Source organism: Pituophis catenifer, unplaced genomic scaffold (assembly GCF_029215685.1).
Source record: "Pituophis catenifer annectens isolate HBS135680 unplaced genomic scaffold, rPitCat1.0.hap2 SCAF_3, whole genome shotgun sequence".
NCBI lineage: Eukaryota > Metazoa > Chordata > Lepidosauria > Squamata > Colubridae > Pituophis > Pituophis catenifer.
In genome coordinates, this window is record NW_027256883.1 from 131287875 (window position 1) to 131309279 (window position 21405).

At 40.0% G+C, this 21405-nt stretch overlaps 1 protein-coding gene across 4 annotated transcripts in view; it reads left to right on the plus strand.

Moving 5' to 3' along the window:
* The window catches only part of PTBP2 (polypyrimidine tract binding protein 2), a 101143-nt gene that overhangs the window by 17319 nt on the left and 62419 nt on the right, over nt 1-21405 (plus strand). For all 4 annotated transcript variants that reach the window (XM_070941188.1, XM_070941189.1, XM_070941190.1 and 1 more), the window contains exon 3: nt 4688-4763. In XM_070941188.1, the coding sequence (XP_070797289.1) occupies nt 4688-4763 (76 nt within the window). The remainder of the gene's footprint in view (nt 1-4687; nt 4764-21405) is intronic.

The following is a 21405-nucleotide window of genomic DNA, read 5'->3' on the forward strand; positions in this document are numbered from 1 at the left end:
AGATGAAAGAATACGTGGTGTTATAAAACTTCTGAAAGACCAATTTCAAATGCTTATGGCGGAACAAGTTGCAACAAATTTACAATATGCGAAGCATAATACTTTTTGTAATGCCAATAAACCGGGCAGATGGTTGGCCTACACTTTAAGAAAAAAGCAGAGTACACGGACTATTGATAATATTGATATTGGAGGGAAAGAAATTTTTCAACAAAAATTAATTAAAGAAGCTTTTGTGGACTATTACACTAAACTATATGCTAAAGATGATGTGCAGAATGGACTTATAGAAAAATATTTAGATAATAAAAGAGTCACAAAAATTACAGATCAACAAAAGGAAAGAATGAATTATCCTATAACAGAGGAGGAGATAATGGCAGCAATTAAACAATTAAAAACAGCTAAAGCTCCTGGAACTGATGGCTTGACAGCAGTGTATTATAAAACTTTGCAAACAGAAATGGTGGAACAACTTAGAGATTTGTTTTGTAATATTCAACAAGGGGGTAAAATACCCCCATCATGGACAACAGCATATATTTCTTTGATACCAAAAGAACAAGCAGGTCCTAAAAAACCGGAGAATTATAGACCAATATCTCTTCTTAATACTGATTATAAAATTTATGCAAAAGTACTAGCCAACAGGCTGATGCCAGTAATTCAAAAGGTGATCCATGATGACCAAGCGGGATTTATCGAGGGTAGATACATGAAGGATAATGTAAGGCAAGTAATAGATTTATTGGAATATCTTGAGAGGAATAAACAGATACCTGCAGTGCTGGTCTTTTTGGATGCGGAAAAGGCCTTTCACAGAGTGGATTGGAATTTTCTATTAAAGACTTTAAAAAAGATGGACTTTGGGGACCAATTTATACAGGCGGTCTCAGCAATTTACCAAGAGCAAAAGGCACAGATTATTATTAATGGAAGTTTGACAACAGAGTTTAAAATTGAAAAAGGAACAAGACAGGGATGTCCGTTATCCCCATTGTTATTTATTTTAACATTAGAAGTCTTGTTAAATACAATACGGGACTCTAATATCTTGAAAGGTATAACGATAAGGCAAGAGGATTACAGAATAAAAGCATTTGCAGATGATCTGGTTGTTACCCTAACACAGCCAATGGAATCAATAATCCAGATGAAGGACATTATACAAGACTATGGTAAAGTTTCAGGTTTTAGATTGAATCAGAAAAAAACTAAGGTGATAGTTAAAAATATGACACAAGATCGTAGATATGAGCTTGAAAGGAGGGCAGGTTTTGAGATTGTACCAAAGGTAAAATATCTAGGAGTTCAGGTTGCAGAATCAAATATGAAATTGTTTCAAAATAATTATGAGGTTTTGTGGCGAGAGGTGCAGAAAGATATGGAGATTTGGAAAAAACTGCAGCTGTCTTTACTTGGAAGAATAGCAGCAGTTAAGATGAACATTTTGCCAAGATTTCTTTTTTTGTTTCAAATGATTCCGGTGCTCAAAAGTGATAAGCAACTGAAAGTCTGGCAAACTGGAGTGAACAAGTTTGTCTGGAACGAGAAAAACCCGAGAGTGAAATTGAAAATTATGCAAGATATTCCAGAAAGAGGAGGTCTTAAACTTCCAAACCTACAGTTACATTACGAAGCAGCAGCTCTGACTTCAGCAAGTGATTGGTTTGGAAGGAAAAAGACTGGAATATTGAATATTGAAAGTTTTGATCTTGAATTTGGATGGCATGCTTACTTATTTTATGATAACAAAGTGGATAAAGTATTTAAAAGCCATATACTTAGAGACTCTTTGATGAGAGTATGGAAGAAGCACCGATTCAAATGGGATTATAAAATACCGCTATGGCTGGATCTTGGTCATATTATGTGGAATACAAATATAATGTCACTCGGGGGGTTTTCATACAAAGAGGTTCTTTTTACAGATGCGGGCAGATGGCAGTTGAAGACACTACAGACACTGTTGGACGAAGGGATTAACTTAACTTGGTTACAATATAATCAATTACAATTGAGATGGAGAGAGGACCAAAAAACTGGTATTATGTTGCATGAGGAAGAATTGGTTAGATACATAAAAGAGAAAGGTCCAATGCATATCAAAAGGCTTTATAATGTTTTGTTAGAAAGGGATTCAGAAACTGAACTGGTTAAAGATTGTATGATTAAGTGGGCACAAAATTTTGAGGAGCCAGTGATGTTGGAAACATGGGAAAAAATTTGGGTTCAGAACGTTAAATTTACACAGTCGCAGAATCTGAGGGAAAATTTCTATAAAATGTTTTATAGATGGCATTTAGACCCCAAAAAATTGTCGTGTATGTACCCTAATGTTCAGCCAAAATGTTGCAGATGTGATGGTTTAGATGCTACATATTATCATGTTTGGTGGACTTGTAGGAAAGTTAAGGCTTTTTGGATAAAAATTTGGTGGGTCATGCAGAATGTTTTGAAGAAAAAAATTCAATTTTCTCCACAATTGTTTTTATTGGGTATAGTTAAGGGTTTTACTACGGGTGAAACAAAGTTGATATTGTACATGATAACAGCTGCAAGATTATTGATAGGTAAATATTGGAAGAATGAAGTTTTGCCCACGATTGAGGAATGGACTTTGAAGATGGCCAGTTTTGCAGAGATGGCGAAGATCTCAGCATTTTTAAAAGACTGTTTACAAGAGACTTATAAATGGGAATGGAAAAAGTGGATAGATTATGTTCAGAACAAATATCAAACTAGGAAGTACCAAATAGCTTTTAATTGAAAATGATATTTTAAGATAGAAATATTTCAGTGTAATGAAGATGAAAAACTTACAAGGAGGAGGGAGGGGTTCAAGTTTTATATAAGTTTTATATCAAGGGTTTTTTTTTACCTGATATAAGTATATTATGTGGAAGTCCGGGGGGAGGGGAGGGTTAGGGAGGTTGGGAAGTTTGGGGTGGGTAGAGGGGGGGGAAAGGGGTGAAAATGTAATTGTAAAACTTTTGCAATAAAAAAAAAAGATCAAACTCCTGGCTGTGGGCAGAGTTTGTCTGCAATATTGTTTTCTAACATTCGTACCACTATACCACCACAGCTCAGTCTGATGTTCACAACACAGGTATTTGGAAGTGTGGCATGGCTCAAATAGAGGAAATGTCTGTGGACTACAAAAAACAGTTATTAATGCCCACCAGTTTAGAAAAGATTACAAAACTAACAAAAGGTTACAAAACTCCAAAAGAGTTTGAATTCCACCAGTATCCAAATGGAACATTGCTGCCCATCTATAGTTTATGAAAGATGAGAAGAAATATATCTTATGGTACACATATTAACGGCAGTGAGGTTGATATTTGCACAAAATTGGAAATGCAGAGAGAACCCACAGGAGGGAGAAATAATCAACAAAATATTGACCTGTGTAGAAATGGACAGGTTAACAATGGAGCTCAAAGATAAAGATGAACTGGAACTGGAATACATTTTATAAATGGCTAGAGAAAAGGAGGAATGTAGGGATAGAGAATTAGAAACAGAGTGAAGAAAAGGGGAGAAAAATAAATTAAATAATATAAGAAATATTAGATAGGATTAAATTGGATTTGAATAGATACGAAGGGAATATCTATGTAACTGAAGTGTGATTGAATGTACAAAAAGTATATATGGAATATGCATGATGTTATATTATAATATACACAAAAGAAAAAGTGTTAGAAAAGTATGTACCAGACAAGTCGCACCAAGTCTAATGTTTTTAAAATGTATATTCAATAAAATTATTTTTTTTTAAAAAAAAGATGATTTGGATAAGCCTGAAAGCTATTGGAAGAATTTTCTGTGTCTGGATGAAACCAAAATAAAATTCTTGGGCTTGAATGAAAAGTTTTCTTTTTGGCGAAAGGCAAGCACTGCATTCCAGCAGAAGAACCTTATCCCATCTGTGAAACATGCATTATCATGCTTTGGGGCCTTCTTTGCTCCCTTTGGACCAGGACAGCTTGCCCTCATTGGTAGAACTATGAATTCTGAATTGCAAATTCTACAGGAAAGTGTCAGGGTATCTGTCTGTGAATTGATGCTCAAGAGAAACTGAGTCTTTCAACAAGACAACCAAAAAATGGTTATAGCAGAAGAAATTCATTTTCACCATTTTCCTCAATAAATAGGTGAATAAGTATTCTCTTGACTCATTTGTTTAATTTGGTTCTCTCTGTGTCTAATTTTAGGACTAATGTGAAGAAAAAATAACTTTTTAAGACATATTTATGCAGAAATATTGAAAAATATTGAAATACTGAAAATTCAAAAGGGTTTGCAAACTTAAAAAACACTGTATATCTATAGCTTCAAGGGCCTCCACTACTTTGGAAATACTGTCCTGATAATTTAGTTGCTTCTCATTTTTCAAATGGGATGTTTGTAATTTAGATCTCTTATCTGCTATTTTCAAGGGGATTTGGATAAATAACTTTTGTTTTAGTTTCACCTGAAGAGATTATTGTAACTGAATAAAAAATAGATGTAAATAAGTTAGTATCTTCTAAACGGACACCTGAAAGTTTAGTACAAAAAAAGTGATAACTCTCTAAATAGTTTCCTTGCTTTAGATTTTCACTTAATGTCATTTTGACATTATTAATACCAATTTTGTATTTTTAGATGGCAAACTGCTTATTGTTTCTTTCTTTCTTAGAGAGGATCTGACGAACTTCTTTCAGGCAGTGTACTCAATAGCCCGAACTCTAATATGAGCAGCATAGTAGTTACTGGTAAGTGATGCATTTTAAAGGATCGTTGTTATTTGAATATCAAAATATATCCATCTTTCAGAATAGATTAAAATATATGGCAGAAAGATTGTTCATAATTCCATTTGAATAATGACACACTAAACTTTAAAAACAAAACAAAACCACCAATAAATGCCTGAACTAAACTCATGTGATGTGCGTGTGTGTGTGTATGTGTATAAATAAATAATTTGGAAAAATCTTTTCATTCTGTATGTTTTAAGGCAGGATAACAAATGGAAGTTTCTTCAACAATTTACCGTATTTTTCGGAGTGTAAGACGCACCAGAGTATAAGACACAGCTTAGTTTTTGGGGAGGAAAATAGGGGAAAAAAATCTGCTTACCAGGTATTCATCTGGCTAGCGTCCTTAGTTTGGTCAGCTTCATCACATTAGTTCGCTGGTTTTGAGCATGCACACTTTTTATCACCTGCTTGGGGATAAAAAACAGCTTCTAAAACACAACTGATCTTTGGAGAGAGAAGCAATAAGAAAAGCAGGCAAAGCACGGAGATCGCTTCACTTGCTAACACCTTGTTAAGGCTGAAAAAAAGCTAAAGCACAGCTGAGAGTTGGAGGGAGCAGGCAAAGCACGGAAGATTGCTTCACTGAAAAAAAGCTTCTAAAGCACAGCTGAGAGATGGAGGGAGGAGGCAAAGCACGGAGATCGCTTCACTTTGCTAGCTCCTTGTTAAGGCTGAAAAAAAACTTCTAAAGCACAGCTGAGATTCGGAGGAAGTAGGCAAAACCCGGAAGACTTGCTAGCGCCTCGTTAGGGCTGAAAAAAAGCTTTGAAAAAGCTACATTTGGAGTATAAGATGCACCCAAATTTTCAGCCTCTTTTAGGGGGGAAAATGTGTGTCTTATACTCTGAAAAATACGGTACTTGAAATTATATTATCTTATTCTTCCTTTGCCACAGCCTGACCTACAGTTGTTATTTACCTACAATATTCAGGTAGTCCTTGATTTACAACAGTTCATTTAGTGACCATTTGAAGTTACAATGGCACTGAAAAAAGTGATTTATGACTGTTTTTCACACTTAAGACCATTGCAGCATTCCCATGGTCATGTGATCAAAAATCAGATGCTTGGTAACTGACTCATATTTATGGCAGTTGCCATGTCCCAGTGTTATGTGATAACCTTTTAAAATCCTCTGACAAGCAAAGTCAATAGGGAAGCCAGATTCATTTAACAATCCTACTAATTTAATAACTGCAGTGATTCACTTAACAACTGTCAAGAACGGTTGTAAAATGGGATAAAATTCACTTAACAACAGAAATTTTGGGCCCAGTTGCAGTTGTAAGTCAAGAACTACCTGTATTAGAGAAAATTAATACTTAAATTTTCCTATTTTCCTTCACCCTCTCCAGACCTGTTAGTCTTGTATCCCTTTTACTGCAGTATTTCTGTTCTACTTTTTCTGCATATACAAGAATATATTAAATGTGCAATAAAAATGTATGCCTTATACTGTGCCCTTGACTAATTATGTAAGTTTTGCAAATAATGTTAAAAGGACAAGTTCCCAGCCTTTTCATACTTGGATAATCTCTTGCTTGAGCATCTAGCACCTCTGCAATCAATGTGTTGAAATCTTAGTGTTTTCCTTAATTATGCATTAATTTCCTTAATTATACATTAAGGTATCCTTTCATTTTATTTGGTGCTTCTATTTATCCTAAATTTGACAGGTAGTATTAGAATTTCTTTAGTTTTTAAGTTATCCTGAGACTTTTTGTGAGAAAGTGGTAATGTACAAATGAATTGAAACTAGAATTTAAAATTAGGAGAAAAGATATTCTGGGATGGCATGCTTACAATAAGTAGGTAATATTTGATTGATTAGTCAATGATCTGCACAGGGATACCTGTTTCATTCTGGTTTTATATGTTGGGATTATGTGCTATTTTTGTATGTCTGTGTGTACTTTCAAGTCAGGGATGACCCTTGACGACTGCCTAGACAAGGCCCTGTAATTTTCTTGTCAAGATTTTCAAACTAGTTTGACATTGCCTGCTTCCTAAGACTGAGAGTGTGTGACTGGCCCAAGATCACCCAGTTGGTGTCATGCCTAAGGCAGAACGAGAACTCATGGTTTCTCACCTGGTGGCTTAAGACCTACACCAAACTGCCTCTCTAATATGCTAGCATTAGATTCTATTAAAGTTGTATATTAATAGGAAGCACCAATGCTCTTATTTAAGGATAAAAAACTATCTGTTGGTAACTGACATATCAGATTTTGAGATATTTCACGAATGTACACAAAATAACTACTAGAGGAAGCATGATTTTCAAAACATGACTGCCAGAATAATTATGATCCAGAGGTATTTACATTAAACTTTACATTACATTGAAATAACAACAGTGGACAGTAATATCATTACACAGACCCTAAATATATTTAATGGCATCCTGGTATCTGCTGAAAATATGTAAGCTATAGGTTTCATTGTGGCTTCTTAGTTGATTGTGTGTAATAAAGTTGTGAATAATAAAAACACACACACACACACACGTATACCCATTGCTTTGATATGCTTCTAATGTCTCAAATGATCAACACAATCAAAAGCTTTGGAGTAGTCTATAAAACAGAAGTTGTGTTCTTTTTTATATTTTCTTGCTGTTTCTGTCATCCACCTAATATTAAATTACATGATTTTGTTCTGCCATATTTTTCCCATTGTGAAAATACGGGAGAACAAAATTGGAAATGATATATTTTCCAGAGCGCTGTGGCTACGCTCCATAGCTGGGTTCTTCCTCAGAGTCTGTCAACAACTGAGTGGAAATTTATGCAAGAAACTCCTCTCTCCATGCTCCAGTCACGCCCATCCGTCCCACAATCCCCAGTCTTTCACTCAGTTGCTGTCAGACTGAGGTGTTTTTTTCTCTGTGCTCGAATAATTACATCTTTGGCTAGTTCGTTTAGGCTGTTGCTTTATTTTTGATTAAGTATTTTCTTACAGTGGAGAGCCAAAGAGTTCCGTGTGAGTATTTTGGAGACCGCCAGTCAGCTGTGAGGCACGGTGACGTGTCCGGGCGCTCCGTGCCATCCTGTGCCGTAGCGCTTAGTGCTGAGGCAGCCGCCGGATTCCGACCCTCAAGGGCGGATCCGGCTTGACTTTTAGCCACCTGTGGGAGCGTGGGCGAAGCAGTTCGCCGCCACTGTCCCACCCCACCTCAAGTAGATCCTCTGGGCTCTCCCTTTAGGGCGGCGGCGTGGCGGAGCGTTAGCGCATCCTTTGTGCGCTCTCCAACGAGCTAATTTCTGGTGTGGTCTGGCACTCGGCAGCTGTCCCGTCAGGCCTCTGCGGGCAGCGCCGTTCAAATTGTTGTCCCTGTGCGACCGGCAGTGAGTCCTTTCAACCACCGGGGCCTGATTCAGCCCTGCAGTGCAGCGTGGGGCGGCCATTTTATTTTGATCAGTTGCGGCCGCCATTTTGACATCGGTACAGACGCCGCCATTTTACCTGGCCTTCGGCTCACCTGAAGTGCAGTGGAAGCCGGCCAGTACTCGTCAGTTGCGGCCGCTATTTGGTCGCCTGATTGAGCATCCGCCATTTTGCCTGGCCTTAGACTTGCTGGACAACTGCTGTGGTTGAGGGGACACGTGGTTGAGACTGAGGTTCATTACCACACCTCTTGGGGCGCCTGACTTGTTACCATTTGCTGGCGGCTCAGCCCCCCCGCCTCTGGGACCTTGAACAGTTGACTTCCCCCCCCCAAAAAAGAGCGCCTTTGTACGGCCGCTGTTGTCAACACTTGATTGCCTCATCATGGCTGATTCCTCGCTTTCCTCGGACCTCGAGCAGGAGGCGAGTCCCCCACGAGTCAAGGCGCAAAAGAAAAGGGCGGGTGGGCGTCTGTGGGCAGCAGCCACAATACCCATCATACCAAGGTGCCCAAGGAGGTTGACAAAGACGCCTTACGCCATCACAAGGCCCTGGAAAAACATTTTGATAAGGCCAGAATGGCGACTTCCAGATCTTCGGGCTTGGAGTCTACTACTAGGCAGACTACACCTTCGGAGGCGGGACGTCCGCTTCCCGGGGTTCATCTCTGCTACCGTTACAGTTCGTTAAGGGTGTCTCTCAATCCCTGCCAGATGTTTCATCTGCTGGGTTGGGTCCGGCTTCGACCTCCTGCTGACAGCCTCCAGAAGCCACCTTCACCCCCACTGTGGCAGGGCTCCGGACAGCGGCTCTGCCAACAGTGTGCCCACAGTTGGACTTTTAGACCGTGCTGTCATCGGCCCTGTCTTCCATTCTGGCGGCCGGCCTCCAACAAGCTTCAATGGTCCCTCCGCCGGCTCTGGCCCAGGCAGTGGTTCGGGGACTTCACCCAACTTCCATGGGTCAAAAGGTGTCATCTACACAGTGGGCCGGTGGATCAAGGCCTGCATCGCTTCGGCGTACGAGCAGCAGGCACAGCCACCGCTGGACCGGATCCTGCCTCACTCAACCCGCAGTGCGGCAACATCTGCGGCTTGGGCTACGCAGGCTTCAGTGTCTGACATCTGTCGAGCAGCTACTTGGACCTCGTTGTCCCCCTTCATTAAACATTATCGGTTAGATATTTTCGCTTCAGCTGAAGCTTCTTTCGGATGGCGAGTGCTACAAAGTGTTCTGTCGGAGCCTCCCGCCCTGGAGGTTTAACCTTGGGTATATCCCAGCTATGGAGCATAGCCGCAGCGCTCGGAAAATGGATGTTGTCTTAACTGAACGTCCATTTTCGGGGCGCTGCGGCTACGCTCCATTCCCTCCCTTGTTCCTTTTATTTGGCTGCCTGCTTTGGTTCGAGGCTCCGACTTTCTGTTGTTGTTCAGTTTATCCTTGTTCGTTAGGACGACATGTGCTCTTCTGCATCTTCATTCAAGACTGAGGATTGTGGGACGGATGGGCGTGACTGGAGCATGGAGAGAGGAGTTTCTTGCATAAATTTCCACTCAGTTGTTGACAGACTCTGAGGAAGAACCCAGCTATGGAGCGTAGCCGCAACGCCCCGAAAATGGACGTTCAGGTAAGACAACGTCCGTTTCCCATACAATTGCCATTTTTCTTTCTCTATATAGGGCTGTAATCTTTTAGGATTTTCAACATTTTCTTGTTGGCATGTGGTATTAGGACTATTTTAATTAAAACTTTATTTTAAATCTGGCTTTGTATGGGTTAGGTCTAGGTAGATATTTTCCAGTCTTGGGTCCCTGTTGCTTTTTTTACATTGGTTTGCAAAGGGCTGTCATGATTTTTCATACTGGCCTCCTTTAAGAGCTTTATGGAGATTTGATCAGTCCTGGAGTTTTCCCATACAGGTAGTTCTCAGCAACTACAATCCCAACACTCCTTGCTGCCATTGTTAAACAAAAATTGTGGTTTGAAATTTGGTGAGAGACCCAGATAAGGAGCGTGGGGTGCTTCAGGGCGTTGGGAGAGGCACTGGCAAGCCATGAATGAGTTGAGGGAGTGCTGCAGAATGGTGCAAATGCAGGGAGGGCAGCAAAAGAAGCTGCACCTTCTGAGAGCTTCAACCACCCCAGCAGTGTGCTCCAGGAAACACCAAAAGCTCAGGAAACTTCCACAATGGAGTGTGAAGCAGCCACCCCTAATAAAGTGCCAAGCAAGTAGGAAGCTTCCACAGCTCAGCAAAAGGCGCTGTATCCAGGGAAGTATCAATGCCTAAAAAGTCTTCATAATGGGGGGCAAAGCAGGAAATGCCAAACCCCAGGAAGCTCAACAGCATTGCTCCCTCCTTGTCTCCTTCGCTCACACAAATGCACTGGTTTCCTTCCCTCTTATGCCCTGTGCCTTCCTTCCCTCCTTTGCTGACATGGACCATGGCCTCCTTCTACCTTACTACACTCACATGCTTTGTGCTTTGTTGCAGCTCTGGAAGGAATGAGAAAGCCTCACAAACAGCCAGCAGCTTCCAAACAGAGCTCCAAAGTGTACTAAAAGCACTCCTGCAGAGTCTCTGGAAAACACTCTAAAGCATGGGTGTCAAATTTGATTGTGTCCCGTGACGTATCGCGATGATTTTTGCCTTTGTGGAGCCGGGGTGGGCATAGCCTGCACATGACACATCCGGCCCATGGGCCACCAGTTTGACACCTCTGCTCTAAAGAGAAAGGCAGGGAAGGAGAGTGCAGTGTGAGTGAAGGAAGCAAAGAGGGTGCAGTTCATGAGTGACTTGTGACCTCTCCTGCCAGTTTCCCTATTGATTTTATTCCTGGGAAGCCAGCAAGGAAAGTTGCAAATGGTGATCATGTGATTATGGGGTGTTTGGCAACTGGTTGTAAGTGAGAACAGGTTGCCAAACACCCAGATTGCAATAACATGAATGTAGAGGTGCTGCCACAGTTATTACTTTGGCCATAGGTCATTGTTCAGCGCTGTTATAACTTTGAATGGTTGCTAAACAAATGGTTGCTAAACAAACATAAGCCAAGGACTCGCTGTATGTTAGTTCTTTTATAGCCCATCTGACTTCATCTTCAAGTTCACCAAATTCTTGAATACAATCTCATCTGGGCTAGTCACCTTGTATAAGTTTTTCATGTTGTCCTTCTATGTACATGATCACATTAACAATTTAATGTTATTTTAATGTGATAAAATCCTTTCCATTGTTCCTTATTAAATTGAAACAAGTTTGGAGTGTTCCCATGATTGCTATAATTTTCTATAAAATACCCTTTGTTCTTCCTTTCTTACTCTGTCTACATTCTGAGTTCAGACATATATCTTTCTCACCTGTTGTTGGAAATTTGCATTAAGCTTCCTAGTTTTCCCAAGATTTCCTCTGGCTTTTGCCAAATCTCAGTTTGAGGAACCATAGTGTATCCTCAGTTAGTAGACAGTGGGATGACCAGATTAGCTATAGTATAAGTGGGATTTAGGCCAAAGAATATGCAGTCACAGATCACTAGTGGCAGTGTCATTAGGATGTGGTGAATTATGGAGAACAATGCAGCTCTACCAAATGCCCCAGAACTCAAGTGACAGCACTTTTAAAATTGCAGTCCATCTCCCTGACTGCAGGCAACAATGCATGTTGGCATAGACCCAAGGTGAAATCAGATGAGATTATGATCAAGCATCCACAAGTGAGGTCTCAGCAATTCTATCAACTGTGGCATCGAGGAAGGGTAATAACACTATTTTAAGATCAGTTTCATAGTTTATCAAGTGTTAGAAAAGGAGGTGGGTCTTATTTCACTGTTAGTCTTCAGAGGGAAGCTAATTTGTATCTAACAGCAGTATGCTTTAGTTCTAGATTCCTTCAGGAAGAGTTAGGACTAAGTAATTTACAGGTCCTGATTTATGTATTGGTTACACTAATTACTAAATACTAACAAAATGGTGATAACAAAATGGGTCTGTGCTTTTTGCTCTAGCATACTGCCAGAGAATTGAATATGTATTTTTGATAATTTCTATTGTGAAAAGAGCCAAGACCAAGATTCAGTTACTTATATACAAAAGTATGAAGGCTATTGCTTAACGCATTGTAAGCCGCCCTGAGTCTCCGGAGAAGGGCGGCATATAAATCAAATTTTTTTAAAAAAATCTTATTTCAAAAGTTTACAGTGCTTGAACAATTCACATATTTTGTTATTCTGAAGAGTACTATAATTCCAGATGACAAATTATTTTTGAAAGGACTCTCAGTCCAAAAAGGGTAATGCCTATGTCTCTTGAATTAAAGTTGATATAATAGAAATGGCAGTAGTAATTTCTAATACCAGAAAAACAGTTCAAATAGATTATGCTTTGATTTTTTGTGTGAAAAAAGAGAAGTTTATAGAAGTTAAAATTTTGCAACTTCTATCATCATGGAAGAGAGTTGAAGTTTCATGCAGCCTGGGCATATTGTTTTCTGGCAATTTATTTGCTATTTATAGTAAAACACTCTTCAGGTGTCACTTCAGCTTTTTTAACTCAATTGATAAATCTGTAGTTATTCTGGTAACAAGCGATCAGGAATAATACCAGATTTTTGCTGTTTTCCTTAATTTGCAACCTCATTTTTCATCCTTTTCCCTTCAGAGCATCAGAATATATTTTTAAAGGTTGTAATGTTTTCCCTTCTTACCTTGTTTGGAAGAGAACCAAGTAATCATTTCTATTTGAAAGTTAAATGTTGTGTGCATGTTTATATTTATGTTTGGTCTTTGTAAATATTTGTATCAAATTGTAATTAACTGGTATTGCAATAGAATGATAGAATCTACAGTACTGAGTGGACTGTAATTGGGATGGTTATTAGGGAGCTTGCAAAAACCGGTCTAAGAAGCCATCTGGTGCTGTATATTCAGGACATTATTGGAGAGGAGCTAAGAGGAGGAAGTCGGACCACTTTTTTATTTAATTTAGCAAGTCTGCCAGGCCATTCAACTTCAACATGTTTCACAGATGGGAAAAGGTTTTTATGCTGGAATGCAATGTTTGCCTTTTGCCAAACACTTTTCATTCAAAGCCCCTAAGTTCTATTTTGGTCTCATCTATCCACAGAGCATTCTTCCAATAGCCTTGTGGCTTATCAATTGGTCTTTTACAAATTGTAAATAGGAAGCAGTGTTCTTTTCAGAACATTGTATAACCATTATTTTCTCTTTTTTTCTGTTGGTATTAATTGTGAAAAAAGGAGTGGCAGAAGCTGGAGGCAGAATCAAAAGACAAATCAGCCGAGAATCTCTATGTAGCCACAAGTGAACTGCCCCTGAATTCCATGGGCTCTTATTTAGCTCCTAGGTGCTAACCCTTAGTTGAGAAGATTCCTGTGCATAAGCATAAGTAGCAATAAATCAGTTTAATTGGACCTTCATGTGTGGACCTGATCATTTTGGCTGACATTAAATTTTCTTTGTATCTTATCAGAAAATAAGACTGACTAGGAAAAGAATTTTACTGATTTACTAGTATTCTTGAATAATGCCCATAAACATTTCTTACGGTCCACCAGACAATAATTTTAAAACTTGCTATCTGCCCTAGAAATTATTGGTTGTATGTATAATTTTTGACTTGACAGTAGAGATCACCTGGCTTTTCCAATTTTCATAAAGACTTTGGGAATTGGCACCGCCAGGTTATAACAGCTGCCTAATTAGAAAATCTCTCTCTATTCTCCATTGCAGTGGAGATAGCATCCAGGAATGAGTTGTCCTTGTCTGTTAGCCAATAGGACTGAGTCTGTCAAAACTGTGAGGACACGCCTACCCAATGGTCCCTAGCTTTTGACTCAGTCCTAACTAAAGATAGACATGCTTTTAATTAGGGCAACCTATTCCTAGATATCATTCCACTTCTTTGACAGCTATACCTTCAACATGTCAGCTCCTTTGAATTTGACAGCTGTACCACCAATTGATTCCAGCGTGAAGAGTTTTTAGCTTGAGCCCAGTCAGGGCTGCTCTGCGGCAGTCAGATCACCAGGAAGTGATCCTTACAAGGTGACCAGTTAAGCATTGCTCGCAGAGCCAGCCAGGGCAGTAGCAGAGCAGACAGCACTTCTGCGCTTTGCAGTGGCGAGAGCTTCAGCACTCTGCTGTTTACAGAGGGCAGCCGGCGGACTGGTAAGCCTTGGACTGTTGTTTGACAACCGCTGTCCCCCCGGACAGAGTCCCTGCCCGACTGCTTGGCGTGATCTCTGTTGTTGCCTGCCACCATCTCCTTCACAGCGGAGCCCTTGCGGCGTGTCTGCATGGTGGAAAATTCAAAATGGAAGCGCAGCTGCTCCTTTAAGCTGAGAAGCCACTTTGACAAGCAAAAGCCCGGGCAGGGCTAGGAAAGGCAGAAACGCTTTGGGGGCCTCGGGATCAAGGCCCGCAAGCCTGAAGGCAGCGGCAAAGCTCCTCAAAAGCTCCAAGACCTTGGCTTGCATCTCCAAGGATGCGGAGCAAGAGGCTACCAGGCGCCAGAAAGCCATCAAGAGAGAGTTAGCCAAGGCTTTAAAGGCTGCTGACCGCAGGAGAAAGCCTCAAGCTTCCAGTCAGGCCGTTTCCTGCCAACATGCAGGGCAACTGTTGGGACAGCCCCTGAGGCCTGTGACAACCGACCTCCACAGGCTCTATTCCCAGATGGCGCTGGAGAGCAACATTTGCAGGCTGATTGCAATTTGCCCAGCAACAGTGAGTCACAGACTGGCTCACATCCAGACCCTTTTTCTGCCTTATCTCCCTGGCAACAGCCTTCAAGGCAAAGGATTTCATCTATTGAGGCAAGCTTTACCCCGGAAACCGCTCAGGGGAGCGTCAGGCATTCCAATTTCCTTTGAACATGAAAGCCTTGATATCAGAGGCTACAAAGCAAGGAATGGCAACCAGCTTGCAGCAAAGCCAGAGAGCTGCTTCTGTCAGATCTGACCGTTCCTTACCTCTGGATCTCCCTCTAGGGCCCCAGGCTTCAGGGGAATTCTTACCATTGCAAAAGCCATATTCCCCTGCTTCCTCCAATCAACCTTCTGAGGAAGAGATGATACGGTCTGTCTCTGGAAGAGGTTTGCTGTGCGGCTACATGGTCCTCCCCGTCCCCTATCATCAAGCACTATAAACTGGACAGCTACATCTCAGCTGAGGCTGCCTTTGGTAGGCGGGTCTTCCAAAGGGTGCATGTGGATGGGGGGATCTCAGACCAGGCTGCGACCCACCCGTGAGGACAAGACTGCTATGGTATGTCCCATTCCTGGATGCTATCTCCACTGCAATGGGGAAGGGGTGTTGGTCTTACCTGATACGCTCCTTCTTGTTGAGTGGAGATAGCATCCAGCCCCACCCTGATGCCAGGCTGGCCCTCGGTCCATCGGGGGAAGAACCTCTGACCATGGCACGTAGGGTCTATCTCTATGCCTTCGTCAAAAGCTGGGGACCGTTGGGGTAGGCGTGTCCTCACAGCTTTGACAGACTCAATCCTATTGGTTAGCAGACGAGGACAACCTATTCCTGGATGCTATCTCCACTCAACGAGACGGAGCGTATCAGGTAAGACCAACTCCCCTTTTCTCTTTTTTTTTTTTGTTGATTACTTTTTGTTACCTTTTGAAACTGAACAAAAATGTCACTAAAATCATTCTTATTTGAATTTAGGTGAGGAAAGTGAAAGGATTGTCTGAGATTGATGATTGATGATAAGTTATCAATAATAAATTCAAGCTCAAACTCAAACTCAAAAAGACGATCTCACTAATAGGTGACCTCTTTGTTTTTCCTGAGATATAAAATAATCTGACCATTGTTGGCTAGATTTTGGAGACAGTGGGAAAAATACATACTAAAGTTAGATACTGATAAATTAACTAGATCTAGAGAATTTCTTAATAGATAACGATTTAGAATGGTGCCTGAGACCAGCAGTCATAATTCCCATTTTGTTTAAAAAAGTAGAATAATTAAGCAAACTATAACTATAAATACAACTAGTCCTCGATTTACAACAGTTCATTTAGTGATTGTTTGAAGTTACAATGACACTGAAAAAAATTACTTACGCTTACAGCCATTGCAACATCTCCAGGGTCCTGTGGTCAAAATTTGGTTGCTTGGCAACTGACTCATATTTATGCCGATTGTAGTGTCCTAGAGTCATGTTATCACCTTTTGTAACCTTCCACAAACAAAGTCAATGGGGAAGCCAGATTCACTTAACAACCATGTTAATAACTTAACTGCAGTCATTCAGAAAGAGGCGGTGGTGAGGCCTCTCCTCAAGGAGTCTTCCCTGGACCCGGCAGTGTTGGCTAATTATCGTCCGGTCTCCAACCTTCGCTTTGTGGTGAAGGTTGTTGAGAGTGTGGTTGCACGACAGCCACCCCAGCACCTGGATGAAACGGTATATCTGGATCTGTTCCAGTCGGGCTTCAGACCTGGGTACAGCACGGAAACGGCATTGGTCACGTTGGTTGATGATCTCTGGAGGGCTCGGGACAGGGGTTGTTCCTCTGTCCTGGTTCTGTTAGATCTCTCAGCAGCTTTTGATACCATCGACCATGGTAACATGCTGCACCAGTTGGAAGAGTTGGGGGTGGGAGGCACTGTGCTGCGGTGGTTCTCCTCCTTTCTCTCCGACCAGTCGCAGTCTGTGTTGGCAGGGGGGCAGAGGTCGACCCCGAGGCGCCTTATATGTGGGGTGCCGCAAGGGTCGGTCCTCTCGCCCCTTCTGTTCAACATTTATGTGAAGCCACTGGGTGAGATCATCCGTGGTTTCGGGGTGAAGTATCATCAGTATGCTGATGACACTCAGCTTTACATCTCCACTCTGGACCACCCCAACGATGCCCTTGAAGTGATGTCCCGGTGCCTGGAGGCCGTGCAGATCTGGATGGGGAGAAACAGATTCAGGCTCAACCCATCCAAGACCGAGTGGTTGTGGTTTCCGGCATCCCGATATAGTCAGTTGGAGCCATCACTGACTATTGGGGACAAGTCATTGGCCCCCATGGAGAGGGTCGCAACTTGGGCATCCTCCTGGATTCACGGCTGTCTTTAGAAGAGCATTTGACAGCCGTGACCGGGAGGACTTTTCATCAGGTTCACCTGATCCGCCAGTTGCGTCCCTTTCTAGATCGGGACTCCTTACGCACGGTTACTCATGCCCTCGTCACTTCCCGCCTGGATTACTGTAATGCTCTCTACATGGGGCTCCCCTTGAGGAGCATCCGGAGACTCCCAACTGGTGCAGAGTGCGGCCGCGCGGGTGGTTATGGGAGCGATGTGGCGTTCCCATGTAACACCTCTCCTGCGCGAGCTGCACTGGCTCCCAGTGGTCTTCCGGGTGCTCTTCAAGGTTTTGGTCACCACCTTTAGAGCGCTCCATGGCTTAGGATCTGGTTATTTACGGGACCGCCTGCTGCCACCAATAGCCTCCCACTGGCCAGTACGCTCTTATAGAGAGGGGCTCCTCCGGGTGCCGTCGGCCAAACAGTGTCGACTGGTGGCCCCTAGGGAGAGAGCCTTCTCTGTGGGAGCACCTGCTATGTGGAATGAGCTCCCCCCGGAGATACGGAGGATCCTGGATCTACGCACCTTTCGCCGCGCTCTCAAGACTTTCCTATATCAACAAGCCGGCCTGGCCTAACTTTTTCTTTTCCCTTTTTAATTCAAATGATGAATTTTACATTTGTCTTAAAAACATTAGGGTTGTTTAAATTGTCACGGGCCAAATTATTTAATCAGATTTTATACTGTTTTTAAATTTTGTAATTTATGTGTTTTATCTGGCTGTTCACCGCCCTGAGTCCTGTGGGAGTAGGGCGGTATGTAAATCTAATAAAATAAAATAAAATAAATAAAATAAAAATAAATAAATTCACTTAACAACTGTGACAAGAAAGGTGGTAAAATGGGGCAAAACTCACTTAACTGTCTCATTAGCAACATAAATTTTGGATACAATTGTGGTCGTAAGTCGAGGACAACTAGTACATTAGTTTGCTTATTACAATTAGCTCTATGCTAGACATGTAGACTAAGATACAAAAGCATTAGCTAGAACAAGAAAAGCAGAGGAGTAGGTAGAATTTGGAGAAACCGATCTGCTATCAACCAAGGCTTAACAATATTACATTTAATGGAGAAATACACTTGTCACTTCACAGTTTCCTTATATTTGGATTTTATAAGTTTTAAAATTGCCTTTTGATTCCATCTCTTGAATAAAACTGGGGAAACTGAAAGCAACTATGATGGATTATCACCTATTACTTCCTATTTGAGCCTTTTATGATGTCTTTGAAAGTCAGAGGTAACCCCCAAAGCTATCTATCAAATGCTATGTCAACTTGAGAGGTAATCAAACAAGATTGTAAGTTACCTCTGCTTTTGTTTAACTTTTGCATAAATGACATAATAGGTTACTTAGATGGGACTTTTATTCTCCAAAGTTGATAGAGCCATTTATATCCATCCTTCTGTATGCATGTCTAGAAATCCCTATAAGGCTTAGAAGAATTCTACAAGTCCTTGAGAATCTTGCAGGGAGAATTATTTGTAAATAAATAAGATAAAAGCTAAAAATATGAGTTTTGTTTGGAGTTGGAGACCAAGGAATACTGCTGGCATATAAATGGGCATCCATGACAGACATATGCTGTCTGTACCTCTAATAGTAGGAAGACACATACATCACTACTATTGTTGGTCAAAATGCTTTGAGAATTAGCAGCATTCCTAAAATGTTTATAATCAAAATATGATAATTATTGTTGGAAAGGTTTTGAGTCTGATTGACATATTTCAAATATGTTTTGGTTTATGGATTGGTAACAGAGGTGACATAAGCCTAAAGGGGGAGGGTTTGGAGTTCCCCTAATTATGCGAATTCTAATAACATTTAATCAATATAACAAACAGTTTTATGGGCTATGGCAAAATATATGTTAATGAGTTTCACATGGTGAAACAATGTATGGAAACTTTTGGAAAAAGTGGAAACAAAGTTGACTGTTCATATTTAATCTTTAATTAAGATTGATCTTGGCCATAGAGTTTTATTGATGTCAAAATAAGTAGTGGCCTATATGATTATGTTAGAGAGCTAGAAGTTCTTGAAATTAGAAGAGTCTTCAGTCTGGTAATATTTATGTCCTGAAGTATCTGTGCCTTCAAGGTGACCATCAAACAGTCCCTTTCTTTTGATCATATTATGAAAACATCCAAAAATATCCCACCCTTCCCTTTAAAAGGCTGATTAGATATACTGATAAATTTTATATCTTTGTACTTTTTTCTGGTTATAATTTTACTGTAGCATACAATATTTACAAGCTTGTAAGTATGTTGGGAATTGACTGCTAATGAGAATTAAGAAGATTCGTCAAAATCCTCAGTTATATAATTGCATTGTTGTATTTCTGTCCCATTATGCTTCGTTTTCTACTCACCTTGTTTGGCAGTTTTAATGATAAAGCTTATTAGCATATTATATTAGCATTTCATTACTTTTTAAATTCTTTTTATAGCATAGAATACGTTAATGTATATTGTTACTTTATAGTAACAAATTATTATTGATATTTTAATGCTGTACATAGTTTTAATATCAACTATAACTAATCATAATTTAGTTAATAGTTACTTTGCATTCATCTTAGACTGAAAAAAATATTTAAATGTTTTTATACTGTATTAAAATGTGTATATATTGTAAATATACTGACACGTGTGTGTATGTATGTGCATATACACACACTGAAAATAAGACTAGGTTTAAATAAGATTAATTTTTGCTCCAAATTACGCATTGGGGCTTATTTCCTGTTAGGTCTTATTTTTGGGAAAATACAGTACTAAAATGTGTCTGTCTGGGTGATGTTCTTAATCGGGGCTTATTTTTAGGGTAGGGCTTATATTACAAGCATCTGGAAAAATCATGCTAGGGCTTATTTTCAGGTTGGGTCTTATTTTCGGGAAAACGTACATACATAATAGTTTTATTAAAAGAAAGCCACATTTCATTGTAGTTGTCCATGAATAACCTGATTATAAGCAAGTTCATAGGATACATGTAACCTTAGGTGTGTGTAACTGAGGCCATAAATTTGTGTTTTAAGTTTGAAAAATTCATTTCTTGGTAGCAAGGGCACAGACTGACTACTTTGTCCACCTGCTGGTTTCCATGTTGTAAGTATATCATTAAAAAGAATGTCTATATCTGAGAGTATTAAACCTCATTTCAAAATCAAATCCATATATTTTATTTAACAAATTTAGAAGCTGTCCATCTCACTCTCAGTGCAACTGTGGACAGTATATATATGACTGCAACATCCCAAAACTTAGTTATTTTAGACCATTGAAACAGATATTTAATGAACTGTTATTCTGTTTGCATCTCTACCAACACAATGATTTACTTATTCTTTTCTTTATAAATTTGTTAAAAGGTATTCCTATATTCCCAATTATTGGAAAAATAACTGAAATTGTATCTTTTTCAGAGGTGTCTTTGGAATTGAGGAAACCCACAAAATTGTACAAAACAGTGCATGAGTTTTTGAAAATATTTCCTGGATATGTACACATGCAAAATATAAAGGATCCTGGGAATTACATTAATTTTTAGAGCATTTATCCTGTCTCAAAGGATATGTTTTAATCTCATCAATTAGTGTCCAGATAAATCTCTTAATATATCTTATACCCATTCAGTAATTATTATTTATTTATTTATTATTTATTCTTATTTAAGAAATAGTGCTTGAAATAAGGATACCTAACTGGAGGAATTCGGTACATATATAAAAATGATAATTATTTTATTTTACTCAGGATAATTTCTTCAGATATTACTTAGTTATGTGATTTTTAAATTTTTTATTAAAAAATTATTAATAATGAAATTTTCATAAAATTGCAACAAATAAAATTATTTCTATAAAATAACCTTACTGATTTTGCTGTTGGTTTATTTTTTAAAGAAATATGTCCTCATAATAGCAAAGAATAAAAATCATTTTCTGTTCATTCTTGTTTGGTATTTTCATCAGAATTCGTCTCCATGCAGTCAAGCCACTGGATATATTCTCTGTATGATTAAACAGGAACATATTTGAAAGCTACCTTCAAGGCCAATAATGTTGAAATATTTAGCTTTCTCCGTAAACTT